Source organism: Pollachius pollachius (genome assembly GCF_949987615.1).
Source record: "Pollachius pollachius genome assembly, chromosome: 11".
Taxonomy (NCBI): domain Eukaryota; kingdom Metazoa; phylum Chordata; class Actinopteri; order Gadiformes; family Gadidae; genus Pollachius; species Pollachius pollachius.
Window position 1 is genome coordinate 17,552,109 of NC_136944.1, and position 19,277 is coordinate 17,571,385.

Here is a 19,277-nt window from a genome sequence, read left to right on the forward strand (position 1 = left end):
ACTTTAACGCAGCGACTGGAAGATTGTATTCAACGACGACTGTGCTGAATCTCTACACAAGACTGAACCATGCAATAAATAGATGGAGGTGAGATATAAAGGCTATACTAATCATTTTACTGAAAATGGAGAAACAAACAATCAGTTTGTTTTGTTCGTAAAAATGAAGGAATAGCAGGTCTACTTGCCCCCAATCCATCGTTCTCCAAGGTTCTGGGACCATATCATCTGGAAAATAATAATTACACAAAGCAAAAAACATGGTGTGAAAATGTTCAAATATTAATATTATAACATAAATGTTGCCTAATTGCTGTAATTTCGTTATACATTCACTGTGATATAATGATATATAACCTGATTGCTCCTTTGAATCACCTGATAACATGCAAAAAAATAGAATTAGTATTTTTAGAAGTTAATACATTCAGCATGACTGTAACCAAAATGTTCAGTTTTAATGTATATTGTTCACGAACCTCCTCCCATATTTGTATTGTGTATCGTCCAAAGTGGAAAACCGTCTGGCGCTGAATCAACAGCACATGAAGAGTGTTTACGTTTTACTACTCATCTGTCTTATAAAGATGCCTTTTCACTTTCACTTTGTAAGGAAAACCGCTGACGGATGGTAAAACATGTGGTACACCCTTCACTTGGAATCATTCAAGTCCATAAAATTAGCATGCGAAGCACACCTATTGAGAAAAATACCATTAATCGTAATTGGGATAACTCGCCTTTTCCTAACCTTTCCTTAATTTTTTAAACATTAATCCTTAACCCTATGCCTAGCCCTTTTTTGCCTATTCCTAACCCTAACCCCCTAAATTCACATTACAATTTAGAAGAGAGTGATACAAGCTTATAACCACCTTAAGTAAAGTGACAGCAACACACTCCACCACAAGGCCCTCACCCAGTTACACCCAGAAAAATGTCACCTTAGCCAGCTTGTCCTGGGACTCTGTCCAAGACACAACAACCACCACATCAGGCAAAACCAAATAATAAGAAAACAATTTGGCACATTGGAAAGAGAGAGACCCTTTCCACCAGATGGCGCTAATGAGCCCATTGGCGCTGGAACCATTCAACGGGATGCGAAGCACCTGAGCAGCAGGTGCTGAAGCAAGGCTGAAATAGCCGGCTTCAAGACTTTATCGGGGCTCTCGTGTGGAGAGACCGATCCTTGAGGAACGAGAGCGACAGGAATACCCTCGGGACGTGGTTACCCCCAGCGAGACAAAGGAATACCCGTTGGACGTGATTCCGGCCAGAGGGACACGTCCGTCCGTTATTTTTAATAAACGTGCTTGTTTAAACTGTAAAGGACCGAGACGCTGATTGAGGGGAGGCGGGTCACTCACAGAGCCGGGTTGCCACAATGTGTGTGTTTGTTGTAGGCCTACAACAACTCGTGTTTATGTGTGTGATGTTTACATATGCTTTCATTGGAAATATTTGACTGAAACTCAAACTGCCGATCGTTCTGGTCCGGTTTTCTATTTTCCATGCATCGGCCTTTTACTTTCGGCTAGTAAATAAAACAAAATTTCAACGTATAATATAAAGCATTCCAGCACAATAAGCAAACACTTTTAACGTGATTCTGGTGTTAACTCTGGTATTCTTCTCTTGTATAAGCTGCATTATAGCTTTGTTGTATAATAAAACAAAACAATTAGCGCTGAAGGGCGAGACCTACAGACGTTTTACGAAGCGATTTTCTTGAACCTTATCGCCCACCGTACTGGGTGGATACCTACCCATCTCACCCTAGAAACCAAATGGTACAGTACTTAAGTTATTCAGGAAAACAGATTTCAGGATAATCTAAAACGACTATCGCGATAGATTTTCCACAGGATTCGCAATTTCGTTTAAACGAGCACATCCGTACACACTCACATGTTGGCCAACTTAACTTAAAAGTGCAAGAGTAGCATCTGTCCGAGCGCTAGCCACAGTGCTAATAACACTGATGTTGACAGGTCCAATTTGTGCAGATACAGCGACACGTTTATAGGCAGAAATCAAGCAAAAATGACATTGACGGTGGGGAAGAACGAAACCAGCGGCGATGATGGGGGCGAACCCGACCTGGTGGTCAAAAGTAATGTCTTGGGTGGATTTAGTGAGAGTGATGAGATCCGCGCTTTGATTGCCAGCCTCCCTGAGATCCGTGATAATGCTGCGACCAAAGAGGTGGTGACGGAGAAATTCTTAGGTGAGACTATCGTAGTGATATGTGCACCCATCCATGTGCTACATAATTGGTGGAAACGGGACATCCCATAACATTCGAATGATCTATTACAGCCATAATGGACAGATACCAGGAGCAGCCTCATCTTCTGGATCCACATCTTGGTGAGAATAGACCTTGCATTGACACATTGTGTAAATGTTATTGAACTATTTTCTCTCAGTCTGATTGTACTGTTTTTTCTTTATAGAATGGATGATGAACATGATATTAGACATAGCAAGAAATGAAAAGTCTCCCCCTTCGCTGCTTCAATTGGGCTTCAAGTTTCTCTACATCATCTCTAAGGTCAGACAAATCGAATCCATTCAATACCAAGCATCTATTCTTTTTGTGCATTGCCTGCTATACAAGTCAATGCCAATTCTTTGTGTGTCTAGGTGAGAGGATACAAGATCTTCATGCAGCTCTTTCCTCATGAGGTTGTTGATGTCCATCCAGTTCTGGACCTGTTGTCCAGGCAGAATCCCAAAGACCCTGAGGTGAGTTTGGATCAATTCTACTTTACTATGGCAAAATTAACAATTATTAAATCCGTAACTCCACTTAAAAATGAATGTGTGACTGTGTTATGATCTGCCAACTCCCTTTGTTGGACAGATGATTCATGGTTTGTTTTATTGCTTTCTTACATTGAGTAAACCTCAACATTCAACTCAGTGTTTGATTCTATAGTAATTCCATTCTTGAATATTATTCATACCAAAACCGCATGATTCCTCTATGGTTTCTTGGAATCCTTTTATGTATTATTTATCTTCTATTCACTGCATTGAGAATCAAAATATGTAATACTATAGGTCTAACAGCCTGTGGAATTGCTTTATAGGATTGCTGTACGTCATCATCCCTTACTTTTCACAGATTTGGGAAACCCGCTACATGCTGCTGTTGTGGCTGTCGATGACCTGCCTCATACCCTTTGATCTTTCACGGCTTGATGGCCACCTGGACTCAGTCAGTGGACAGGCCAGAGAGCCCACCATGGACCGCATCCTGGCTATTGTGAAGGTATGATTTTATTATATAATACGGTGGGTTGCATACTATTACGCGCTGTTCTAGGGTTCCTTCACTGACTTTGATTCTTGGTGTGGAATCCAAACGTCCTATTATCTTAATACAATGTCATCCTCTGTTACTAAAGTGTAACGGAAGATCTTAGGATTTAGACACAGAGTTTGAGATGCTTGAGATGTTCTCCTGTTAAGAGACATTTTTACGTCAATAGGTAGGTAGAAAAGGGTCAACATTGTCAACCAAATCACTCGCAATACTGTGGTGGATACCCAGACTGCAGATTGTAGGCTTGCAGTATTTGAATTACCTACACGCTTGTTATAATAACATATACCATTTTTGTTTTTTTGCAGACATACTTGACTGTCACTGATTCTTGCCGATATGCTGCGGCTGTATTAGTTTCAAAGTAAGTGCGCAGTTTCACACTGCAATGCTATAAATGTTAAGTCTGGTATTATATTAACTAAAGTAAAAGCAATGTTTAGCATATTCAGGAGTTTTGTGTGTAACCATAGATGATTACACAATCATTTATTCTATAGAGTTTAGGCATTTTTATAACTAGCTAATAAGGGCTTAATGGAGGTCCAACTTGTACTTCATTTTTCTAACCAGTAGATGGCACAGTGGGATGACGTCATGGTGTACAATTACTTATATAAATCGACTTCTTATTTATTAGTTCATTTTCATGATTTTATCCTATCGTTTTATACTTATTTACTAATTAAAAAAAGTATGAGAAAATACTTGAGGTTGTTCTTCTTCCGAATCCAATCAGTGAATCTTCATCTGCAGCTCTGTGTGTATGTGTGTGTCTGCACACTTGTTACCACCGGCAGACTTATAATTTCAAACAATGACGTATACTCTCCGCTCTCCAGCCTTTGACAGGCTGGCTGATACATCTGGCTAGCGTCTTATGTTTTGATTAATCAGGATGAAATCAAACTCGTCATCCATTACTATAACTATTTAGTCATATGCTTTTATCCAAAGGCAGTGACAGTCAGTGCCGATACACTGCCTTTGGGAATGGCTGTAGGATTTGGGCATCTTGCTCTAGGACGTCTACACGTATGCTTAGGACATGGGAGGGATTAAACCCAGTAGTACCCTTTGGCTCAGAGTCGCCCACCCAAGCCACTGTTAAAACGTGCAACATGTAGGGCTGACTCTTGTAGGTCATGGTAGCACTGTTGTTTTTCTAAGGTTCTTACTGTTTTAACACTAACATCAAATGTTTCATTTTTTTTACTCTATTGCCATGGTATGTTACTTGCTGAGCACACTGAGCTATGATTAAGAAGCTCTCTTGTAATGTGGTGTATTGTACATGTCTCCGTTAGGCTGTATGCATAGGTGTCAAAGTGAAAGAAATGTAAGGTCCGCAGCACTGCTTAAGCTCTCATCAAGCAACGATTCAACCGTGTTGGGTCTTCTTCAGGCAAATGGTCATAGGTATCTAATCCAGGTTCCCCCCTATGTATGAATAAAGTTCATCAAATCAAATGTCCAAATCACATCTTATCACAAAAGTAAAATGAGACACTTGATACTCTATTTTGTCATTTCACGTAGTGAATAATCGTCACACTTACCGCAACCCTCACAGATTTTTCGTGTCTGTGCAGGTTTATGACACGCCCCGATGTGAAGAAGAAGCACCTGGCAAACTTCCTGGACTGGAGTCTCACCACCATCATGCAGGCCGATGAGAGCCTGATGATCGACTTAGTGGTGATGGATGGCACTCTGCAGTCTCTGGTAAAGACATTGGTTGCATTAGTGTGTGCTTGCATAATGTTTTACAGTTAAGGCATGCAGACCTGCTGCAGAGGGTAATTGTCGATGTGTTTTATTTTTTTATAAGTTCAAGTTTTTCTGTGTTCCAATAAGCTTAATCAACACGAATCAATTTGGCATTCCATAAAACATAATCGCCTTAGGTGTTTCATCATACAAACCTAACTCTTGGTATTTAAATCAGCCCCGTAATCACCTTTAACGATGCGATCTCACTCCGACTCACAACCAGATAACCTACGTCAGGCAACCCCTTCCTACAGATGACTAGCAGTCCTAATTCCAGCTAAAAAAACAACACTTGTGTTACATGTCCCCTAGTGCGTCACGTCTGTGAGCTGAAACTGGGAGCCATCTTGGTGCCCGGGGCATGCAAAACTGGCTCTGTGTGTTCAGACAGCAGGCCTGCTGGGCTTACGCTTGCATACTCCCTCACATTCCTGAATTTTCTTAAGTGTTTTGCAAAAGTTTTTTTTATATATTATTTTATACTTCTATGATTTTCAACATAAGAATACATGGCATTTTATTGAAATGGCTCAGTAGTTTATCGAAAATGAGTAAAATCCCATGATGTTTGCCGGTCTCTGCCCACCGGTTTTCGAACCTTCTGCCGAAGCTCTACTCCACATTCTAACTGGAACTCAAGTTGTGTTCTTTTTTGGGGACATTCCTGGAGGGGCACTTCAATGCACCTCCAGGCACTGTGATGTTTTTCGGGACGCCTCGGAAAAACGTGGCCATATTGTTATATTGTTCAATGAGATGGCGCGTGTGTATATTTGTGGCTGTTTTTCTAATAATAGCCAACGGCTACTGGTGTTATTGACCTTTTTGATTAAGTGGCACACCGCCACAATGGTTTGTCCCATGCAGTGTCACTGATTGGACTCGTTGGTATCATCCATGTCCCTAGGCACAGCTTTTCAAACACGGGAAACGAGATGACTTCCTCCAGCACGGTGAGCGGCCGCGCAGTGCCCTATACACACACAGTGCCCTGTACACACACAGTGCCCTGTACACACACAGTGCCCTGTACACACACAGTGCCCTGTACACACACAGTGCCTCTCCCCTCACTCATTGCTTCTTTTACAAGCTACATTCCCATGGCCTTGAATGCATCGCAACCTCAGGCGAGGGAACAAAAATAGTCGGCATTACAATTATTCCTAATTGTAATTGGTGTCATTATAGTTGAACATTTAGTTTCATATCATAAAAATAACGTATATTCTGGGTTCTATACAATCAAAAGCAATTACTCTTTAATGGTATTTTAATTATCTTGCCACTAAACTATTTATTTTCAATTTGGCCCTGTTGAATAGAAACCTTATATTTATATTTTTAAAATATCACACGATGCATCTTTACTACACCTAGAGAGATGATGTGGGCAGGTTTGAAGGTATTCACTTCCTGTTTGCGTTGGTTCCCAGCTCCTACCGTGCTGCAATGTCTGGATCAGAAGCACTTGTTGGAGAGCAACCACGAGATGCTGCGGAAGCTGGGGGTCAAACTGATCCAGAGGCTGGGTCTCACCTTTCTCAAGCCCCGGCTGGCAAAATGGAGGTCAGCTGCAAGGCTTGCCTCTAGCAGTAGAGGATTCATCACATTTCTATTGATTAATGCAATATCTAAACCCACATTACCGTCACTATCACATGAACTAAACTTATATCTGGTTCTTGTGAAGTGTGAACTTACACAACACTGTCACTACTATCACATGATCAGTACTGCAATATGAATGACAGCAGCATCTCTATTGTGAAGGGTATGAAAACACTGGATCCCAATTTGTGAATAACCTCATAATGATTTTAGTTTAGCATCGCAACTACAAATTGCACATCTTTCTATTGCAATCTTCCTTTTGCCATCAAGGTGTTTAAGTTGCTTAAACCCGGGAGACTCCCAGGCTCACAGCATGTGTTCTGAAGGTACCAACGAGGAAGCCGTTCCCTGGCAGCCAACCTCTCCATGGCCCAGTCCACTCCAGGCTCCGAGACCCCCGGGACCCCCGGGACCCCCGACGTGGAGATGCGGGATCAGGAAGAGGACTACGATATCCCGGAGGAAGTGGAGACAGTCATCGGTCTGTCTGGCCTTGTCGCCGTTTTTTTGCATATTTTTGATCATTGCATGAAACGTGTCTGGTTCCATCCACCCATGTTCATAATTATTACTACTTTGTTTTCAACAGAGCAACTACTTGTGGGATTGAAAGACACCGAAACCATCGTGCGCTGGTCAGCCGCCAAGGGGTAAGCCAAAGTATTTTCCCTTCACATTGTGGTCCGATGATCCTTCACCGAAGTCATCTCCAGAACGTGTCGGGCTTCAAGCGATGCCTGCTCGTGTCCCACGTCCAGAGGGCGGATCCTGGAGCGGCGAGGACCTTCATGTGTGTGGCGTGTGTGTTCTAATCCTCAGCATCGGGAGGGTGACGGGCAGACTGCCCAAGGAGCTGGCGGATGAGGTGGTGGAATCAGTGCTCGCCTGCTTCAGGTGAGAACGCCAGCTGCTCTCCACCACAGCCCATCATGCCTTGTCCGTTTGACATATTTGAGTGCACAGTGTTAACCACCTCCTTCATGTTATTCAGCACTTCACCACAAACAATACCGTCGTCACTTACTGACTTGCGTCATAATTGTGTGTGTGTGTGTGTGTGTGTGTGTGTGTGTGTGTCTATGTTGGTCTGTATGTGTGACTGTTGTGCGTGTCTGTGTGTGTGTGCCTGTTCTTGTCTGTGTCTGTGTTGGTTTTTCTGTGTGTGTGTGTGTGTGTGTGTGTGTGTGCTTTACAGCTTTCAGGAGACTGACAACGCATGGCATGGAGGTTGCCTCGCGTTGGCAGAGCTGGGCAGGAGGGGCTTATTGTTGCCCTCCAGACTAGCAAATGGTAAAACGACACAGAAAACACATATCTTTTACTTAAAATCTGTTTTATTTTTTCTCTACGCAAAACCCCCATAAACATTTTAGACAAACATGCAGAACAATAACATCCTTAAAAGTAATTTATATATACAACTCGTATCATCACCTCGCTTGTGTGTCCCCTCTGTTAATGAGATATGCTTTGCCCATATATTGCTACCTTCAACATGAACTCAGTGCATTTGGGGACATTTGTGCTGGGGTCCACCTCGCCAGTGGCCGATAGACCACCTGGCTAGCCGTCCGTGTCACAGCCCATCCAACAGGTCACAGTGCATAAGAAGTATTTGTTCTAGTGGTCAAAGGTTGATCGATTATAAACATGTCGCCATGGCGATAGTCACTGTCACTACGTTGAACATGAACAAGAGTTAACCGGATGTGAGCGGATCGGCCGTTAGCTGCAACGGGGCCTCCTCCTCGCCGCTTTCTTGGCCGATTTGTGGTGTCCGGGCGTCGACTTCTGCCCTGCCGGCGCACTGTGCCTCCTCTTCAGCCCCCTGTCCTTTGTGGCCTGCTTGCACACGGCCTTGGGCTTCCCCTCCGCCGCTGTCGCACAGGAAGAGCCCTTCGGTGGAGCGTCTGTCGAGGAGCTCCCCGCGGAGCTGTTAATCGTGGCGGTGGCGGCACCGCGCGAGGAGCCGCTGATCATGGCGGAGATTCCGCACGAGGCGCCGACGCCGGCCAGCTGACAGAGGGCCAGCGCCGCCGTCTGCCTCTGTCGGTCGCCGGGCTCCTCGTCCTCGTCCTCGTCGTCCGAGTTTGTGTCGGGACTCAGCCGAGGGCCGGCGGGCCGGTCGTGGCTGCAGAGCGAGCGTCGGAGGCTCAGGTTCAGGGGCAGGTCCTCCTCGAGGGCTCTGCCGGGACGCTCGTCGCACGGAATGCTGTCCTTCTCTTGGGCCCTCGTGGAGAGGTTGAGAGGTGCCATGTTGTGCTCCCGCCCAGCGTTTTCGTAATCCCGCGCCGACGGCGATCCGTGGTATTCCCCGGATAGGGACTGGGATGAATACCTGGTGCTCTCATTTGATCTAATAGAAGAGGAAAAAGTGTTAACGCATGTCAAAAGTGCTTTTGACATTGTTGAGCTCAGTTCAGTTCAGTCGTTCTTAATGGAAGTAAATGGGCTGGATTTACCTCTGGTCTGCATGCAGAGGCCTCGCCTGGAGAAGGCCTTGTTCAGTGTGCTCTTTGCTCGTGTCGACCCGCAGCGTTTGCACTGGCGTCGCTGTCTGTTGTGGTCGGTCGGCATTGGATTGTTGCTCTCCCAGGACGGTGTAATGGGGAGCTTCGGCGTCCCTCTGGAGGTTGTGGGAGGGGATCGGCCTGTCGGGCGACCCTGAGGCTGAACAGCCAGTCGCGGGACTCAATCTGGGGGCCTTGTCCTCCCCCCGCTCTTGGCTGCCGTCCTCCTCGGCGGGCTTGCCTTGAGGGTCACGCTGGTGCATGTATAGCTCATAGCTCTTAGGCACGAAGGCTGGGTTATACAGATCTAGGAATCTGGATCTAGGTAGGGGCACGGAGAGTTCAGGGGATCTGTACAGGTTGTAGTGGAGAGGGTGGCCCGGGTGGAGCGGCGGGCAGTACCTGTACGGGTACTGGGGGAACAGCGAGGGGGGCGTCGGGGGGACGGGCTGCGGAACCAGGGGCCTCTGCTCCAGGAAGTCTGAGCGGAAGGAGGGTGGGCCGGCCCCGTGGTTCTCCGGAATGTAGTACGAGGAGTAGAGCAGAGGGTGCTCTGAGAGAAGGTACGACGGATACTGAGGAACAATGGGCGAGGTGAACGACTTGAAGGGGATGGGCGCTGAGATAGGACTCCACGGAAAGGTGTGGTTGCTGTGAGGCGGCACCGCCTGCTCCTCCGACGGCTGCTGCTGCCGCGGAGAGGCGAGTGGCTCTGGATTCTCTCGTTTAGGCGTGACGGGCGAGAAGGCAGATGGGCGTGTCGGAGCGTTGGCCTCTTTGTTCTCGTCTTTCTCCTTCTCCGCCATCGGGATCTCGGGGCCGTCCTTCTGGATCGGGCTGTTACAGCCAACGTCTACCTCTTCATTGTCATCCCCACTACCGAGTTCGTCCGCCTTGGATTCCTCTTGTTCAGGACCACCAGGTCCCGCTTCAGGCTGGGCGGCCGGGCGGTCTTTGGGAGACGATGGGGCGGGAGGCGTGTCTTTGATCAAGGGTTTGGCCTGCCTCGGTGCCTGGCCTCCCTTTTGGGACAACAGGGAGATGGAGTTTTTGCACAGGTTGTATTTCATGTGGTTGAAGAGATGGGACTTCTCATTGCAGGTGAAGGGACACTGGAAACACTGGTATTTGAAGGGCTTCCCTGGCGGCCGGGGAATGTAGTGGGGCCTCTTGGGCTTGCGCTCCAAGGCGACTTCCATGTTCGTCAGGTTCACTGAAATGACAAGAGGTGGATGTGGTTGAAGCATTTGTGTGTTTATAGTGACATTTTCTTTATCTTTTCACAAAAAGCGCGTCGATATAGAAAATATAGAATGATGTTGATAAAAAAAAAAGACCCATGGCACATTCTATATGCTTCGACTCCTCTGAGGAATATCACAGTAGAGTAGTCCGACTGGTTTAGTGGCGAGAGGCCAACCATTGCTGGTTATTTGTTCAGTGTGCATGATTAATTGCCACCATGACAAAATTCCTAACTGCACAATTCCTGCGCCCTCAGGGCTAATCTATTCCACAACTGCTATGTGCTTTTTTTGGGCATCAATCGTACGATAACAGTCAGATATGAAAAGCACTCTTAAGACGGTATGCAAACAACCCGTGTGTCCTCATCAGTATACGGGTGGCCCCGATTGTAGCCGGGTATGATCGATGCTGAGCAGCAAGTGTCATGACACGTCCGTGTGGGTGTATCACCGCCCATGTATTTGTCACCCCGTTGCCTCGGCCTTAACGTTAGGCATGGTCTACCGGGCAGGCTGGCGGAGGAGGCGCTTACGTAGGGAGAGCTGGAGGGCATGTCCAGACTCGCTGCTGCTCTGGTGTCGTCCTGCTGCACTTGCTGCTGTCGGCGTGGGAAGCAGCGGCCACCTGTTTCCCATGACTACAGCTGCGGGATGTGTTCGACTAGCCTCCATCATCCGAAGCGCTCAACGTATCCGAGCCGGGGCTAGAAATTCCCCAAGTTGGGAAATACTTTCCCAACATACTTTTTCCCGCATGGGGAAAGACCCTAGGAGGCTCCGGCCGGTGTGTGTGTAAGAAACCCTGGACCTGGCTTTAGGTTGTAGCGCATTTGCATGAGCTGTTACTTGCGACACATCTGCATTAGCTTTTGAATTGAAGCGTTGCCTATGGCTGTGAGTTAGGTGTTTCAGCTGCTGCACTGAGGAACCTGCTTGTCAGACGCTGTCGCAAGAAGTTGTCACTCTAGTTTCTGCCCCAAACCACTCCCTTCCTGAGAAAAGGGCACACGGTAGAATGCCTGTGTGTTTTAAAGATTCTCCTCGTTTAGAATGTGTTTTAATTCAGACCTACTTTAAAACGAAACAAAAATATCATCCTTCAAATATAACAATTAAACTACAGGTTGAAATAAACACGACACGGCCATGCTAAGAACCAACCAAGGGCCTCCTGCACTCAGTATTTACGACTGACCCACGCATGTACGACTGACTTTGACACTTGAAGCTGTTTGAAAAACAAAAATACAGTGTCTTCTGTGTCTGGCTCTCGAACATGACAAGCAACAGATAATAGTCCCAAGGTAGCAGGTGCACGGCTTAGACTTAGAACATAAATACCCTGGCAAAGTCTTTGACTGGTTGTGTGTGGGCGTTAAAACGGTGTAAGCGAGTGAGTATTCTGTCTCCCAGGTGAAACATTGATTCCGTTAGGGCGAAAGCGAATGGTCTTACCTGCTGGGCTGGTGCGGTGAGAATCCTCCCGATGCGTTACCCTCCAGAGAAGTTTTCCAAGATCAGCAGCCAGGGATAGTTTCCATATACAATGTTCTGGGGTATATCTGACGGAGTCCGGGGTGATTACGCCTGTTGGTGTGTGTGTGTGTTGGTGTTTGTGTCTCCGCTCCGCTGGGTGATGGTTAATTGTGTGCCGAGTTCCTCGGTCTAAGGTGTTGCCTCAGAAAGAGGCGGGCCCTCAGTCCAAACAGCAGGGCCCTCGGGCATCATTGATGCACCTGATATTAGTCAAGCCCCAAGCCACAATTTACATGTTGGGCTAAAGTCTCTCTGTCTCTCTCTCTCTCACTCTCTCCCATAGCCTCCCCCTTGCTTATCATGAGGATCATGCCCTTCGTAGGAATCAAAGGGGTGGGACTGGCTTGCCTCTGCTCGCACTCACACTCACAGTTTGTTGAGGAGTAACGAATCGAGTTCAGCGGCACCTGTTCTGCTCTTTAGCACATCCTAGATAATGTTTGTGCTCACGTTGTCTTTCCTGCATCTGAAATGTGGATAATAATATTAGAAAAAATGGGTATTATGAAAAAGGTTTTTTTGAATGCTTGAATGTTCCGAGATAATGACGATCACATCATCTTCATCAACAAGTGAGGTCAACAAAACATGTCGAAGCATGTTTTCCTTCTTCTTTTGCAAGTTGTGTATTTGGCCTTCTTACAGTTTTTTCACTATGAGGTAAATGTAAGTAGTGGTGATAATCTGAAAACACATTAGTGATAATATTAGCATTATTTCAGTTTTTCACAGTTTTTCTTTATAAGAATATAACACTAATGTGTGGAAGCGATAAGCCTTGTATTTGAGATGTTCTTTGATTCTTTAATAATTGCGCTTCATTCATTCGCCATTTTTGAACACCATCTTGAATATCATTTAATACACATACTAGAATTAATTTTAAATCCAATGTTTATTTCAAGTTTGTTTTTATCGACCCTTCCATCCATTCCCCTGCTAGAACTCCATCCACCTTGAGAACGCCTGTCGTGAATCCCATTCTAGTCCACTAGCTTCTGAAGAACGGATCATCGGCCCGCGTTCCCTAACCACTGCGGTTTCGTCTCCCCAGTGGTGCCCCTGATCCTGAAGGCCCTGACCTACGACGAGAAGAGGGGCGCCTGCAGTGTGGGATCCAACGTGCGGGACGCCGCTTGCTACGTGTGCTGGGCCTTCGCCCGGGCCTACGAGCCTCCCGAGCTGACTCCCTTCGTCTCCCAGATCGCCAGGTGACTCTCCATCCTGCCTCCATCGCTCCTTGTATGAACCGCAGCAGCAAACAGGGGCGGCAGTAGCTCAGGAGGTAGAGCGGGTTGGCTGGTAATGGCAAGGTTGCTAGTTTGATCCCCGGCTCCTCCTAGATGAGTGTCGAGGTGTCCCTGAGCAAGCCACCTAACCCTAGCCCGTTGGTGTGTGAATGTGTGAATGAATGGGTGAAAGTGAGGCTATGTTTTAAAGTACTTTGGGTGGCCACTGGTTACTAAAAAGCGCTGTATAAATGCAGTCCATTTACCAAACACACATGAGTGCGTGTGACGCATGCACACACGGGTACTCTTTGGATCGTTCCAAAGAATGTGAGTGCGAAGGGATGACTCTTCTGTCACCTTCCTGTTATCTCCCATCGGTGACATGACTTGACATCAGCAGTGATTCATGATGGTGTAACTTGAAGTTGAATGCAACAACCTCCGACTAGTATAGATGACGATACTTTCAAGACATGTCTGGCGTTTTTACTTTTCCGTTCTCTAACCGAATAGTATTTGGCAGATAAGCTTACAATACCACGGACCATTATCATTGTGAATGTGTTTTTCAAAGGATGAGAATCAAAGCACTTGATGGCCCTGTTTATCTTTACACTTATTTTTTTTATTTTTCAGATTTATAAAGTGTTTACTTATTTTTATTTCAGCTGTTTTCAGTTATTATAATTTTCTGATTTCTTTTGTTTTTTTCTGTTACAGTGATAATGTCTGCTGTGCATCAAAAATCAAAAATTCAACTTGCAAAACAGGCCATGCATGAATATGAGTACATAGGTTTACTCAAAAATATCAACCACAGGCGATGAAAAACATCTAGGATGTTTGTTTGGAATGAATGCTCAACTTGTATGTGTAAGTTATTATTATAAATAGATCATCATTACTAGTCAAATGTGCCTCAAATGTAAATCTGCAACCCATTTAGGAACACATTATGGTCCACCATGCAACACACATGCAAATGATGAACACCAGGGTTGGGTCAGTGGCATCAGTTCATGAGAGCTAAAGCAGTGGATCTTGTGTGAAGTGAAGTTGTGCTTCAGCATTATTCAACAGTCCTCCAACACACACACACACACACACACACACACACACACACACACACACACACACACACACACACACACACACACACACACACACACACACACACACACACACACACACACACACACACACACAGAGAGACACACACACACAAGCATTCAGAGACACACACACACAGACACACACACACAGCCACACACAGAGACACACAAAGACACACACATAAACACACAAACACACAAACTCACAGAGCGAGAGAGACAAACACAGACACAAAGAGACACACACACACACAGAGACACAGACACACACACACACAAACACACACACTCACAGAGAGAGAGAGACACAAACACACAGACAGAGAGAGACACACACACACAGACACACAAAAACACACACACACAGAGACACAGACACACACACACAAACACACACACTCACAGAGAGAGACACACACAGACACAGAGACACACACACACACACACACACACACACAAACACACACACTCACAGAGAGAGAGAGACACAAACACACAGACAGAGAGAGACACACACACACAGACACACAAAAACACACACACACAGAGACACAGACACACACACACAAACACACACACTCACAGAGAGAGACACACACAGACACAGAGACACACACACACACACACACACACACACACACACACACACACACAGCGGTGTTGCGCAACTGGTGCACACGTCGCGGCACCACTTTGTCCCCGCCGACGGTTCGCCTCCTGCTCCTCCGTGCACAGCGGCGGCGACGGCAGCGGCGGCTGCGTGTTTGGACCTGTGGCCCGGGACTGTGCCGACCAGCTCAGCCTGTGTGTCGGTTAGGAGCCTGGAGACTGCCATTATGAGCGTCCTCGCTGTAGCGCGGCGGCAGCACCCTGCCATTCCCAGGCTCCCAGCCCCGCCAGGTTTCGCCTGTCGACGGCGGTTTCGGTCGCCGCTTGGCAGCGCGACTCAGGCAAGCCGGGTCCTGCTTCCCTTCTTTTTCTTTTTCTTTCTTTTTTTTTTTGTTGCGTGCATCGTGTCTCTGATGACATGGCATCCCTCTCTGTGTCTCTCTCTCTGTATCTGTCGCTCTGTGTAGCTTTCCCCCTCTCTGTGTCACTCTCTCTCCCTTTCTATCTGTGTCTGTGTGTGTTTGTCTTCGTCTGTCTCTCCCTCTGTCTGTGTCCCTGTGTGTGTCTCTGTCTGTCTGTCTTTGTCTCCTCTGTCTCTATTTCTCTCACAATAGCACTTTTGCAAATAAGACATTTCTCACAAGTTAAAATTGTGTTACAGGCGATACCCGCAACTTGTTTTCTCTCCCCGTTTGTGTGTGTGTGTGGGCACGCACTTGGTGTCGCACTAAAGTACACACACACACACACACACACAGTGAGTGTGCGGGGGGTTGCGTGACGATATAGGTCTGACACAGTGTCATTCCGTTCTCCAGCCTTCTCTCTCCAGGGTACAATCAGGGCTCCGTTGCTTTTGTTTTTCCGCACCTCCAGGCCACGAGTTGTTGGGAATAAAAGTGGCCAGCTTCAGGTCCACATCTTAGCATGTGGCAAACATGCCTGTGGCGTGTAAACGATGTGTGACTGTGTTGACACAGGCCTACAATTAGTGTTTACATAGATTAATAGCAATGCAAAAGGCCTGTGAACATGTGCAGCGTTGCTTTATATAAGCAACTGTACTCTAAGTTTGAAGGGGTAGTAAGGGGGGTTGGTTTGCAAATGTTGAGCATTAATGAAGGTTTTTAATGTAGGTTGACTACCTGAAGGCAGCTTGAGCAAGAGGCCTAACTAACATCTTGTCATTAATGATGTGAAGGTAAAAGTATACAAATGTAAAAAAGTTGTTTTGGGTGTGCATGCGCATTTGCAAAACGACAAAATCTGCGTAAAGCCTTTGGCAAAAACACCATAGGGGACATGTGTGATCATCACGTTCTTACATGACTGTATTTCACTGCTAAATTCAGTCAAATACCTATTTTGAGAACCTAAAAATCCAATTTATAAAGCCGTCGGGGACAACTCGTTCTGCTTGTACATGTCTGTCTCGATGTATCCCACCCAATCAGCAATCACCAATAATGGTAAAGCAGTATGCCTTCAGTGCGCCTGCTGAATAAAGCCCTGTAATGACTGTGCCTTGTTCTTGAATTTAACCATCTAGTTATATCGTGCCGTCGGTAATGAACATCTCCCTCCCTCTCTTGCTCTCCCCTTCTGCAGCGCGCTGCTGATCACCACGGTGTTTGATCGCAGCGTCAACTGTCGCAGAGCCGCGTCGGTAAGTGTGCAGCTCAGGATAAGATCAAAACTCCCATCAAACATCAACAACTCTTTATTTTTACTTGTAAAATTAATTTTTAAATTTTTTATTGTTCCAGGCGGCGTTCCAGGAGAATGTCGGCAGACAGGTTTGTGACGCCGGTTTCCTTTTAACTCCTCCAAAAACACCAATGAAACCGCCGATGACTATATTTCTGCCTCTCGAAATTCGACTTCTTGCACCAACTTGAAATCTTGGCCATAGCCCTTGGAAGCTAGACAAAAGCCTCCAAGAAGACCAGTCAGACGATACTAGTGCACCCAGTATGCCGGCAGGGCTTTCAGGCCGTAATTGACGAAGCTTCTAAGCTTGGCAAACATTCCCCAATCATTCTTTGAGCCTCTGCACATCAATGAGTAATTCTAGCAGCGAGGTGCTAATAGTAACGCTAGCCCTTATGGTCTGACACATTAAAATGGTTCCCATTGTCCCTGTCTGGTTAAACACTGCACCTCCCACAGGGCACGTTCCCGCACGGGATCGACATTGTAACCACGGCGGATTACTTTGCGGTGGGGAACATCAGCAACTGCTATCTCACCATTAGGTAAGACCTGGGTACCATGTCCATTGTGTCGTGGCATGCCCTTATAATAAGCATGCATATATAATTCTAAACACCCGAGTTGTTAAGGAGGTACTTCAGCAGAAAGGATGCATTGAATTTAATGCTATGCAGTCCTTCTAGTATGCAAATATCTTCAAAATGACACCACTGCCCGCTTGTCGGCCGTGTACATATCAAAAGAAGACCACGCCCTGAACCCCTCCTCGCCCCTCCTCCTTCTGAGGGCCTTTCAGAACTTGTCCTTACGGCTCAACCCGACAGCGCCACAAGTACGACTGCAAAGACTTTAATAGCCTTGGGCTACAACTGGTGACATAGCCTGAAGTCGATCATGGGAGTCAAATTAACTCCATAGAAATCACAAAGGAACCGCTTATTATACACCAATGTCTAGAGTTGGGCTGGCTCCAAAACAAGAGCCCGTGGAGTTTTGCGTCTGGTATGAACCAGGTGCGATTGTCAGTGGTAGGGTGTGTCATTGTGCAGCTCTGGTAGTGAGTTGACGACCGTATAAGATACGGATCTCCGTGACGTCGCTTTGATTTTTCCCCAGCGTCTACATCGCCAGTTTCCCAGAGTACACCCAAGCCATGATAGACCACCTGATCACCATGAAGATCAACCACTGGAACGAGTAAGGTCTTCCTTCATCCTCTCATCATGACATTCGCCTCTGAGTCACTACTCAAAACAAAATCAAACCCGTGTTGCTCATGTTGTTTGGGTGGATGGTTTCCCCTGGACGTACGGTGATGGTTGTTGCTCATTACGTTCTCTTCCAGTGAAATCCGCGATTTGGCCACCAAAGCCCTCCACAACCTGACGCCTCAAGCTCCCGAATACATGGCATCAGGTGACTCCCAGCGGCTTGACCACCGCATTCAACCACCTCACTGTAGCCGTACACCAAACCCTTGTATGCATGCGATAGAAATGTGGGATGTCCGGGATAGCCTGTTAAATCTCACTGTCCTGTTTTAGTTTTGCCTCAGCTCCTGCAAAGCACGACGAGCAGCGACCTCCACGGACGCCATGGTGCCATCTTGGCGTTTGCAGAGATCACCCACGCCTTGTACAAGCTGGGCGCCGACGTCAACAGGTAGCCTCCCAGCTAGCTTTAAATGTGTGTGTGTTTGTGTGTGTGTGTGTGTTTTTTGTGTGTGTGTTCATATCCTACTTGTTAGCATCGAGCTAACACAGAACTCAGAGTCATCATGCCGCTGCGCAGAGTTCAGACCTAGTACCGCTCCCTAGAAATGTCCCTCGCTTTTTAAGGGCAAAACTTCAAACGGTCTGAGACCGTGACAAGCTATGAGTAATTCACTATTGAGTCATTCAGCAGACACTTGTATTCAAATGTACAGTCCAATGAGACTAGGTTATTAGGGTTGGGGTTATGTGGTGGTTAAGGATCAGCCAGGGGGTTAGGAAGGCCTCCAGATTGGCTGTGGACGTTCAGAATCGAACCCAGGACAGCAATGACGGATTACCGCATGGGCAAAGTGGGCACATGTCCAGGACCTTGGCCAATGGGGGGGCCCTTGATATATATATATCTATAATTTATTTTTTTATTTTTTTAATTAAAAAAAATTCAACTTTCAAGACTTTAGTCATAAAAGGATTTGAATGTTTTTGATTTGCAGAATAAATACATCACATTTAAAAAAAGAAAACAACGTGACGTGACGTCAATGTCGTAGTGCTTGGTCAACGGTCAATTTCACAGTGAAAATGGAGAAACGTGTGCTAAGTGAGTCGGCATAGCATAAACGAAAAAAGGACACTAAAGATACTGCCCTGGTACAACAAATACCGTCCATCTCAACATTTTTGAACTCGTTAATTCGTTAAAGGAAGTCATTAGGTGCTTTTAAAGTCATGCCTGACAGACTCCATGTTCTGCCGTTTAAACAAGCGGCTGGCACTATGCATGCCCACAGCCGCGGGGTTAGATTCTCTCTCTCTCTCTCTCTCTCCTGTGTGATTGTGGATTGCATGCAGTTATAATATGCGACCAAATTCAGTGTGCTA

At 46.3% G+C, this 19,277-nt stretch overlaps 2 protein-coding genes across 4 annotated transcripts in view; one reads left to right on the top strand and one right to left on the bottom strand.

Moving 5' to 3' along the window:
* Window positions 1-1,785: 1,785 nt before the first annotated feature.
* Window positions 1,786-19,277, top strand: part of tbcd (tubulin folding cofactor D) — a 34,052-nt gene continuing 16,560 nt past the window's right edge. For both annotated transcript variants that reach the window (XR_013812258.1, XM_079746515.1), the window contains exons 1-20: window positions 1,786-2,230; window positions 2,323-2,373; window positions 2,460-2,557; window positions 2,650-2,751; window positions 3,134-3,280; window positions 3,643-3,698; window positions 4,927-5,059; window positions 6,015-6,060; window positions 6,544-6,676; window positions 7,048-7,202; window positions 7,311-7,371; window positions 7,541-7,615; window positions 7,917-8,011; window positions 13,069-13,225; window positions 16,576-16,633; window positions 16,734-16,763; window positions 17,137-17,222; window positions 17,797-17,877; window positions 18,026-18,096; window positions 18,225-18,342. Coding sequence is in view for 1 of the 2 variants with exons in the window: in XM_079746515.1 (XP_079602641.1) it covers window positions 2,047-2,230; window positions 2,323-2,373; window positions 2,460-2,557; window positions 2,650-2,751; window positions 3,134-3,280; window positions 3,643-3,698; window positions 4,927-5,059; window positions 6,015-6,060; window positions 6,544-6,676; window positions 7,048-7,202; window positions 7,311-7,371; window positions 7,541-7,615; window positions 7,917-8,011; window positions 13,069-13,225; window positions 16,576-16,633; window positions 16,734-16,763; window positions 17,137-17,222; window positions 17,797-17,877; window positions 18,026-18,096; window positions 18,225-18,342 (1,937 nt within the window). In the remaining variant the exon portion in view is untranslated. The remainder of the gene's footprint in view (window positions 2,231-2,322; window positions 2,374-2,459; window positions 2,558-2,649; window positions 2,752-3,133; window positions 3,281-3,642; window positions 3,699-4,926; window positions 5,060-6,014; window positions 6,061-6,543; window positions 6,677-7,047; window positions 7,203-7,310; window positions 7,372-7,540; window positions 7,616-7,916; window positions 8,012-13,068; window positions 13,226-16,575; window positions 16,634-16,733; window positions 16,764-17,136; window positions 17,223-17,796; window positions 17,878-18,025; window positions 18,097-18,224; window positions 18,343-19,277) is intronic.
* On the bottom strand, window positions 8,036-12,140 carry znf750 (zinc finger protein 750). Of its 2 annotated transcripts, none has more exons than XM_079746291.1 (3): window positions 11,934-12,140; window positions 9,184-10,444; window positions 8,036-9,077 (listed from the first exon to the last, which is right to left on the bottom strand). In XM_079746291.1, the coding sequence occupies exons 2-3, from the start codon at window positions 10,428-10,430 to the stop codon at window positions 8,447-8,449; spliced, it is 1,878 nt and encodes a 625-aa protein (XP_079602417.1). In that variant the 5' UTR covers window positions 10,431-10,444; window positions 11,934-12,140; the 3' UTR covers window positions 8,036-8,446. The 2 variants fall into 2 exon arrangements, with proteins under 2 accessions (XP_079602417.1, XP_079602416.1); XM_079746290.1 differs by lacking the exon at window positions 11,934-12,140 and adding an exon at window positions 11,012-11,923.